The sequence below is a fragment of the Papaver somniferum genome, unplaced genomic scaffold, assembly GCF_003573695.1.
Source record: "Papaver somniferum cultivar HN1 unplaced genomic scaffold, ASM357369v1 unplaced-scaffold_137, whole genome shotgun sequence".
In the NCBI taxonomy this organism is placed as follows: Eukaryota; Viridiplantae; Streptophyta; class Magnoliopsida; order Ranunculales; family Papaveraceae; genus Papaver; species Papaver somniferum.
The window spans coordinates 10,763,835-10,773,729 of record NW_020622934.1 but is presented as its reverse complement, the minus strand read 5'-3'; the positions used below and the strand labels follow the sequence as shown (position 1 = coordinate 10,773,729).

The following is a 9,895-nucleotide window of genomic DNA, read 5'->3' as shown; positions in this document are numbered from 1 at the left end:
AACCCTAAAAATCTACAAAATAAATAACAAATCATATAAAGAAAATCAAAATTCGAAGGAATAATTACAAGAACAAATGTATCAACAAGATATGCTCGTCGTTTACTTTTCTTTATACGTCATCTGACAAATTCGTCCACAATAAAATGATGAGTCAAAGATGGAGTAGCGGAAAACCTAATCGACGATGAAGACAAAGAAAAATTGGAATTCTATCAGTAATTGTTGTTCCTAAACATTTTTGTTGCAATTTTTGTTGGTGATTTCTTCTCTCTTCCACAAAGTTTCAAGCTAATTCTTCAAGTACAGATAATGATGTCGGATTCAGGCATCGATACTTTTTGGTTTTGAAAATGGCGATTGTATCGATTTACGTTTTCATGGACTTGTTGAGATTTGCTTTTAGGTTTTCTCTTGACAAAACCTAATTCATTTCAGAAACGAGAAGAGAGAAGAAACAAATAAGCTATGAACAAACGACTATGGATTTTACGTAAGGGTTATTTTTGTCATCTAAAAAATTCATTTTGGACTAAATCGTTCCGGAAATGACTAACTCGTTCTACATTTGGCAAATTTGGATTTACTAGTATGAGGTTTTAGTTGACAGGACTAGAACGTACAAAGCCCACTAAAAATTGGATTAATTGTTAATTTCTGCATCGGAGATGCTTCGGGTGGGTTTCAAGTGCCGACCAACAAGTCGTTTAGTCTCGTGGTGTTCACGCGACTGTGTTTGAATATTATTCTAGTAGACTGAAACTACCGTCTATTAATTGCAACAACTATCAACCCCATCTGGATTCTTTCGTTCTTCCTCTGTCAGTTTCAAAAGTTAGAATACAACAAAGTTAGGGCACCAATCCGAGATTCAATCCAATTTTCTAGGGTTTCAATTTTCCTTCTCATAGATCACTTAAATCATAAGAATCTTAGACTCCGAAATTCCGTAAATAGTTTTCTGAAATTCTATTTGTTTTTTTTTTCTCCCTAAGTTTCCACGGTGTAGGAATTTGTTCTGATGGCGAAAATCAAACCTCAAACATTGTTATTACAAAGCAAAAAGAAAAAGGGTCCAACCAGGATCAGTGTTACCACTATTATTATGTGTAATTTGATCGTTGTTTTGATTGTTTTATCTTTAGTTGCTACTTACAGACATTGGTCTCAGAGGTTCGTAAATTTCTTCTTCAATAGTTATAATTTGGTTTTGAAATGAAATTGCTTTTTAATTTGATGGGAAAAAAATAATCATTAAGTCGATGTATTTATTGTTTGGGTTTCTTTAGTGAGTGTTTAATGTAAGGGTGAATTTGATTGTAGGTCAAGATCGCAGGCAGAAAACGGCTTATTGAATCACGAGGTAAGGAGAGTGATCTATGATTTTATGTTGTTCTCAGTAAACGCCTGTGGTCGACGTTGTTTTATTCTGTCTTCAAGCGATATATTTCGTTGAACAAAAGCTTTGTCTTTGCAGGGAGTTGATGCTTTTTCAAAGGACTTGAAGAAATATGAACTTCCAGGTTATGCTGTAAGTTTTTCCACATTATGGTGCGTTTAATGAGTTTCTATGGTCTCAGTAGTATAGTTGTATGTGATACGTAACTTGAATGGGTATAGGTTTATATTCACATAAAAAAGAGCATTAGAAGTGATGAGGAGAAAAACTTGACAGTGTCCATTGTTTTTGCACATTATGGTGTGCTTGCGCCTAATAAGTTTCTACGGTCTCAGTAGTATAGTTGTATGTATATGATAGTTAATATAGAGGTAGGTGTACGTTACATGAAAAGAGATTAGAAGCATGAAGAGAAGAACTTGACAGTCTCTGCCAGTGACAGAGCCAGAGGCTTTCTTTGATGGTGTCAAATAACAATTTCTTTTTAAAATGTACTTCGCTGCCCATATTTTGCCCACAGAAAACACTAAATTTGCAAAAACGCAAACAAATTTACATTGAATTAGTAAAACAACTAGGTATAATGCACCCACTTGTCTCTATGTAGTTGTTTAGAAGTAATCGAGTCTTGTTAATCACTTCTATTTCTCATTATGATAATGCTTTCGTTTTTCGTTTAACTTGGATGGTTTACATGTCTTTTAGGGATTCAGCAAATGAGCATAGTCGTTTGACCGACTTTTCACTCGCTTACATGCTTTGTCTGTTTAACTTTTCCTGATTTCTTCTATTGAAGAATTACCTATCTATGTTTTTTTCCGCAGATTTTAAACACATCTAAAGGTTTGATAACGGTGGAGCTTTACAAGGACTCTGCTCCTGAGATAGTGGACAGATTCCTTGACCTATGGTAGGTGTTCTTACTGATCATTAACTCTGAGAGCCTCTTCTCTTTTTTCTCTCTTGATAACCTGTAGTTGACAAAGCTTATTCTTTTGTGCTATGAACTCTACAATTTAGATATAGTGTATCTACCAAACATGAGGATTTTGACTAGTGTTTCTTTTTTCCTCTTTTTAATCTCATGTGTTGGTAAAAGTTGAAGCTTCTGGCAAATTTTTTAGTGACTAGATAGTATAGCAGATATAGAGCCAGTTGCTGTGATGTATTAATTTACTAGATAACTATTTACCGTTCTCACAATATATCTAGCGTCTAATCATAGTTTTTGCCCCAGCAAACCTGAAGCTAACATAACTCATCTAAACTTGTGCAGTAGCCATCTGAAATTGTGTCTTTTAGATTTTATCCAGTCCTGTGCACTCTTAAACTTAGGTGCTCATTGTTCTGGTTATCAGTGGTGGCATGTTTACCATTTTAGGATTCCTTATTACTGATATCCAGAATCAGTTTGGAGATATGGTTAGGTTCTTCTTTGATGTATTGAATCTGACCAAGTGGTTTCACAGTCAGAAGGGACACTTTAAAGGAATGGCTTTTCACCGAGTAATAAAAAACTATGTGATCCAAGGAGGGGATTCTCAGACACTTGGATCTGCTGAAGATTGGACCCTGAGTGGAAAGCACCCCAGTGAACTAAGGTTTGTACCACATGAATTTCGCTTTGTCACCGTTCATTACCTTCTGTTTGGCTCTTTCATTTTTTATTTTGATAAATTAATGGCGTTGCTTGTTCAGTTTGAAGCACGAGGCATTTATGCTTGGGACTTCAAAGCTTAAACATGATAATAAAGGATTTGAGCTTTTTATCACAACGGCGCCAATCCCAGATCTTAATGAAAAGCTTATTGTATTCGGACGAGTCGTGAAAGGAGAAGATGTCGTTCAGGTACTTATCAATACTTCATTATCTTTCTTTTTGATATATTCTCCCTGTTAACCCGATCTTTAGTATTCTGGTGATTACAATATGCTTACTCTGCCAAAACCTGTTTTAATGTGTTAATTAGGAAATCGAAGAGGTCGATACAGATGAACACTACAGACCAAAATCCCCCATAGGGATTGTCGATGTAACTCTGAAGCGGGATCTTTAATATTCCTTTTTTTAACCCTGCCTCTTGTGAAAAAGCTCAACATTGTTTGCTTACCCTGTCAGAGGAATTGCGTGAAAAGTTTTCAACCTTGTTTTGGGGCATGCTATTTTCTGCTTATCCAAGGATCTGACAGAAGAGGAGCATTAGCAAGGGTTTGTTTATTACTGAAACAGAAAGGATTGAAGGGGATCTGGGGTTATCTCATACGATAAACTATATTTTGAGCTAAAATGAGCATTAAACTCTCCTGTAATTGTGTTTATCATCTATTGATCTTCTTAATCCTTTGGTTTCATCACTTGGTATATTGTGAATGAATAACGGGATTTGCCATCTGCTAGACGTTTAGTTTAGTGAACTAACTGGCCACGGGAAACACATCAATAAGCTAAATGGGCAGCAGATGGTAGACTTGGACTTGTTTGGTAACTTTGGTTATTACTCCATCCCTTCAATTGACAAAAAAGAACATTAATAACAGGCATGAAAAACATGTGCTTTTTTTTAAACAAGAGAAGCAACATGTATTACATGGAAAGATTTGATACATTCTGATTTATCCAAGAGAGAAGAATCCAGACCGTGCAGTTGGAGAAACTACTCACATCTCAGGGTTCTTCAAATGCTCCAAAGAGCTCAAATGCTAGGAGAAATTAAAAAGAATAAAAATGGAAGCTCTTTCCAGGCAAGCTTTGCTCAGCAAGATGATAATCAGGACTCTCAGATGCAGCATGAAAGCAGCCAAAACATGGAGGATTATGAAGCTTATTATAATCAAATGTATAACAATGAACATGGAGATCGGGACAATCATGTCAATCAACAGCAGGGCAACCTAGGATGGCAGAATGATCAGGTATTACTTCAATAACCTTACACTTTGATCTAAAAATTAATCTTTATCTTCATCTCGCTGCATATAGTTCATGCACTTTAATTAGACAGAGTTGTCTTAAAAATAGAAGTAGTCAAGAAAAACTTCATGAAATGAAGATACTAGCATGGAATGTACAAGGAATAGGAAATAAGAGAACTAGACAACACCTGAATGAATGCATTTATAATTACAATCCGGATATCATTTTTCTGTCTGAAACAGAAAATAAACCAGAGAAAGTGAAATCTTTTCTAGCCCATCTGGGATATCCTCATATAAGATGCCAGGAAACTGTAGGAAGGGCTGGAGGTCTGGCTCTATTACGGAAAGATGGATTAGGAGTAAAGATTATTCATACTTCTAGTAATATGATGCATTTAACTGTGTGTTCTCATTTTCAAGATAGAAGTTGGATGTTATCATGTCTTTATGGTTCTCATCAGAAAACAAAAAGAGAAGCTCAATGGCAGTTTTTACAGCAGCTAGGAAGAAACATAAAATCCCCCTGGGTCATTTTAGGAGATCTAAACATTACACTCCATTCTTCATAAAAACAAAGTTTCAGCACTAATCCTTTACCCTCTTACAAGATTGTTCATGATACAATATATCTTCATGGCTTAAGGGATATACATTTTACTGGCTCTCCTTTCACATGGTCAAATCAAAGAAATGCTCACCAAAATGTAAAAACTAGAATAGACAGAGCTTTGGCCAACAACGATTGGTTCTTCTCCTATATAAACTCAGTTATAAATAACCTTCTTCCTCATGGGTCTGATCATGCACCAATCCTTCTTCAAACCCAAGTTACTTCTAAGCAGCAACCAAAAATAAGAAGATTTTATCAAGTCTGGTTCACAAATTCTACCTGCAAGAAAGTGATTGAAGATACTTGGAACTCAACAGAGAATAAGGATTTTACTGTAACAGAGAAGTTGCAAGCCACAACAAAAGCTTTGAGTACATGGAATCATAAAGTCTTTGGTCATGTCAACATAGAAATGAAGAAAATTCAAAATCAGCTCCAAAAAGAGAAAAACTGCAGTGCTCAAAACAGAGACAAGATAAAAGCCCTAGAAGCAGATTTGAATAGTTGGTATGACAAGAAAGCAGCTATACAGTATCAGCAGGCCAGAGAAAACATAATAAAGAAAGAAGACAGAAACAACAAATACTTTCACGTCAAAGCTAATTTCAGGAGAAGGGGGAATCACATTGATACTATTCAAAATGAGCAAGGAACCTGGGTCTCAACTAAGGAGGAAATTCATTAATCACTTCAGCAGCACATACACTACTTCCACTCACACTTTAAACCCATAAATTTTTTCAGCTGGTACATCCTTGCATAAATGTTGAAGAAAATCAAAGCTTAACTAAAATACCAACTGAGGAAGAAATAAAGAAGCAATTTTGAGCATTCAAGCATGGGCAACACCAGGACCTGATGGATATCAAGCTGGATTTTATCAAAACGCATGGAGTATGGGCAACACCAGGACCTGATGGATATCAAGCTGGATTTTATCAAAACACATGGAGTACTGTGGGGATGGAGGTAACTAAAATGGCTCAAGAATTCTTTATTCATGGTCATTTTCCTAGCCAAATAAATGAAACCTTTCAAGTCCTAATTCCAAAGAAAGAAATAGTCACTAGACCCACTGATTTAAGGCCAATAAGTTTGTGTAACATCGCATACAAACTTATAACAAAAATTCTAGCTACCAGATTAAAACCTATTCTTCACAAGATCATCTCCCCATGGCAAGAAACTTATGTTCTTGGAAGAAACATTCAAGACAATGTCATCATAGCTCATGAGATGATGCAGTTCATGAAAACAACAAAAGCTTCTCAAGGAATTGTAGGTGTCAAACTGGACATGGCCAAAGCCGTTGATAGAATTGAGTGGGACTTCTTGCTTCAAATTATGAGTCATCTAGGCTTCTCTCAAAAATGGTGTCAGTTAATAAATCATTGTATCAGTACTGCAAAGATCTCAATGCTTATCAATGGATCTCCTATAGAATTCTTCTCTCAATCAAGAGGATTAAGACAAGGTGACTCAATTTCTTTATACTTGTTCATATAATACATGGAAGGTTTCAGCAGATTGCTTACAAATGCAGCAAATGAGAAAATCATAGAACCATTTATTCCAGCAAAAACAGATCCAGCAATATCACACTTACTTTTTGCAGATGACTGCATCCTTTCTACAAAAGCTACCGGAAGATCAGTAAACAATCTTAAGAATCTCATATACAAGTTTACTTCTTCATCTGGGCAAATGGTCTAGAAAAATCAAGTGTTTTCTTCAACAAAAATCTGAATAAAGAAACCTGTGAAGAAATTATAAACATGCTTCAAATGAAAAAAAATGGATGACAAAGAAAAATACCTGGGAACTCTTCTCCAAACACCTAGAAGTAAATATAAGTTCTTTGATGCAGCTGCTAGCAAAGGTATGTTGCAGACTTAGCAAGGGAAACTCACTTCTCAAGGAGGCAGGACTACTCAAATTCAAGCTTCTCTGAGTACAAAGGCCAACTATCAAACGGGTATCTTCGAAGTCCCAGATAAAACCATAACAAGAATGGAAAGAATTCAAAGGAACTATTTTTGAGTAAAAAGGATGCTAAGAGAGGCAACAATATATCTTGGAAGAAGGTAAACAAACCAAAAAGATATGGTGGTCTTGGTTTAAAAGATCTAAAAGTTGTGAATCTGACTCTCCTAGCTAAACTAGCATAGAGACTTCTGCATGAACAACAAGCCATTTGGTATAAAGTCTTAGAAGCAAGATACTTCAAAGGAAAAGATTTGTTACTAGACAATACTGCAAAAAAAAAGTTCTTGGGTTTGGCAAAGCATACAGACAGGCCTTCAAGTAATTAAAGATCGCTATATTTGGGAAATTGGGGATGGTAAAGATGTAGAAGCTTTCAAACACAGATGGTATCCCAAGACAAAAGGAATGAATTCTATTGCAATTGTCATAACTCAACATCAAGGTAATATTCACATGAAAGTGTCTGAGTTTATCATTGAAGAAACAAGAAGTTGGTATGTCAACAAACTCAATAACCACTTTAATAATAATCAAGTTCAGCAGATTTTAAACATAAGAATCTCAAACTCTGGCAAAGACAAATTAAGATGGTCTCTAACAAGATGTGGAAATTTCACAACTAATTCTTTGTACAGGGAAATGATAAAACCTCAGGATTCTCATCAGCAAAACAACCCACTTCAAGAAACTCAATGGCTGAGATTATGTCATATGGAAGTCCCTTATAAAATTCAGCAATTCTTATGGAAATGTTGCCAAGACATTTTGCCAGTTAACAAGAGAGTTAGCAGATTCAAGAAAGAAGTCTCTAGTATGTGCACTTACCGTAATCAAGAAAAGGAAACAACCACTCATCTTCTCAGCAGCTGCCATTATTCTGATACCATCTGGTTTGGCATCTCCACAGCCCTGCATCATTCAAAAAGAGAACATAATTCTGTCAAAGACTGGATCATCTCATGGTTTGCTGATGAAAACTCTTTAGAAGCTTCAAACAAGCATCTGGAAAATATTGCAGCTTGCACCTTATGGAATATATGGAAAGCTAGATGCCAAAAAGTCTTTGAAAATAAATCATCTCATCCTAGGAGCATTGTGCACAAGATTTTTTTCTTACATGAATATCATATACATGAACTGCATGAGCCATATTAAGAAGAACCAAAACAATAACTGCATAGACCATTCTGAAACTTGGAGAAAACCCCCATCAAATTGGTTAAAAATGAACATAGATGTTTCTTTCACCTCTCAAAATACTAATGCTGGGTTTGCTTTAGTAATTCGTGATTCTGCAGGGAGATTCGTGGCAACAATGGCCTTCTCATCAAGATCCAGAGATGTGAATCAAGCTGAATCAATGGTTCTGCTCAAAGCTCTTCAGCGGGTTAAAGATATGGAGCACAAAAAAGTAATTATAGAAGGGGATAATAGGTCTGTCATTCAGTGTTGTAATAGTAGTGTAGAAGGTTTTAAGTGGGAAGATCATAATATCATTTCTGACTGCCAAAAATTCCTTCAAAGTCTAGTGTTCTATCAAGTTATTTTCCAAAAAAGATCTTGCAACATTGCAGCTGATAAGCTAGCAAAACTGGCTATAACTAGCATCAGATTTCAAACTTGAATATGAGAGCCTCATAATGTCATTGCTAGAATCTTAGAATCACAAAGCAAGAGTTAGCTTGTAGGTGGTCTTTGGTTTTTTATCCTTTGTACTTCGCTGAGTTTGTTATTAATAAGTCTCCTTCTTCTTTGCTCAAAAAATATTTATGTAGGGAATTAACAAGTCAGGTAGATGAATCCACCATTCCTCACACATATTGTATTTCCTATCTGCCTTAGCTAGGGAATCTGCAGCTTTATTACAAACATGCAGGACCATACCGGGTTAATATTACCTATATTAACACATTTTCTAAGAAGAGGCATATTCTGCCATCGAGTAAGAGTAGACTGTTGTTGTAAGTAAGTACTATTACCAATGTTACATGTCTCAAAGATAACATGAGACCAACCATATTATAGTTGTCGTTTGCATAGCCTCCAACATTTCCCATGCTCAGCTTGTTGTACACTGGAAGCTCTTTTTACTGTTGATCTTCCCATAACATATGCTCCTGCAGAATTTCTTTTTATTATTCGAATTCCAGCTAAAAGATATTTATGATTTCAAGAAGCATCAATGTTAATTTTCAGGAACTGTAGAGGAGGAGGTTTCCAAGTACTAGTTAGATTGTATCTATATCTAATAGGGGTTCTATGTATAAGAGGATAATTATCTAAATGATGATATGAGACATATGATTTTACATGATGAATGACAGTATGGTGATTTGATGATATGTTGCTAAAAATAGCTCTGCATCTATGTTACCATATAAAATGCATAATGCAAGCTATTAAGTGAAGTGAAATAGGAGTGTTATGTATAGAGAAAGTAGATTCCATGTTCTGCCAGTTTTGATCCAAGAGAGGATAGTAGAGTGTTGCATAATAGACGTAAACTGTTGCGGGAATAACACCAGCCAAATGTCTTGAGAGAAATGACAAAAAAAGTAACATGTGACCCAAATTTTCCTTCTGATTTAAATTGCAGAGAACACAACGTTGATCAGAGTCACTCCTATATTTAAAGATTCTTGTTTTACCAGGAATTGCATCATGAGTAATCTTCCACAGAAAAATCAATACTTTTAATTAAGGAATTTTCAACTTCCAAAAGCTAGAAGATAATCCCATTGACATATCAGTACTTGTTAGAGCACTGATCCGTCGAACCCGCCAACCGTTGGTATGTCAAGGTTGATTGTCATATTTTAGTATCTAAACTCATAAGTCGCTTGATTAGATTACTAGAGTCAACTTCGTTAGGTTGGACTATGAAGTCTAGAAATGTTGAGACATACAAGTATTACTCTGAAGACTTAAAGAATCTGAAGACGTATCGACATCAACGAACAAGAGAAAGCAAGAGGTTGAGAATG

General features: G+C 35.6%; 2 protein-coding genes across 2 annotated transcripts; both read left to right on the top strand.

Annotated features, from left to right (window-relative positions):
• Positions 1-704: 704 nt before the first annotated feature.
• Positions 705-3,789, top strand: LOC113334910 (peptidyl-prolyl cis-trans isomerase CYP21-4-like). The gene is made up of 7 exons (XM_026581135.1): positions 705-1,173; positions 1,324-1,363; positions 1,478-1,531; positions 2,224-2,309; positions 2,869-3,000; positions 3,098-3,248; positions 3,370-3,789. The coding sequence occupies exons 1-7, from the start codon at positions 1,022-1,024 to the stop codon at positions 3,454-3,456; spliced, it is 702 nt and encodes a 233-aa protein (XP_026436920.1). The 5' UTR covers positions 705-1,021; the 3' UTR covers positions 3,457-3,789.
• Positions 3,790-4,096: 307 nt separating this feature from the next.
• LOC113334573 lies at positions 4,097-5,610 on the top strand. The gene is made up of 2 exons (XM_026580799.1): positions 4,097-4,312; positions 4,924-5,610. The coding sequence occupies exons 1-2, from the start codon at positions 4,097-4,099 to the stop codon at positions 5,608-5,610; spliced, it is 903 nt and encodes a 300-aa protein (XP_026436584.1).
• Positions 5,611-9,895: the final 4,285 nt, after the last annotated feature.

Excerpts from the sequence above, each read along its gene's own strand:
- LOC113334910 (XM_026581135.1), top strand. The coding sequence starts at position 1,022 with ATGGCGAAAATCAAACCTCAAACATTGTTATTACAAAGCAAAAAGAAA. Across the intron at positions 1,174-1,323 it reads TACAGACATTGGTCTCAGAG|GTCAAGATCGCAGGCAGAAA; the intron begins GTTCGTAAATTT and ends ATTTGATTGTAG. Across the intron at positions 1,532-2,223 it reads ATGAACTTCCAGGTTATGCT|ATTTTAAACACATCTAAAGG; the intron begins GTAAGTTTTTCC and ends TTTTTTCCGCAG.
- LOC113334573 (XM_026580799.1), top strand. The coding sequence starts at position 4,097 with ATGCTAGGAGAAATTAAAAAGAATAAAAATGGAAGCTCTTTCCAGGCA. Across the intron at positions 4,313-4,923 it reads TAGGATGGCAGAATGATCAG|ATTGTTCATGATACAATATA; the intron begins GTATTACTTCAA and ends CCCTCTTACAAG.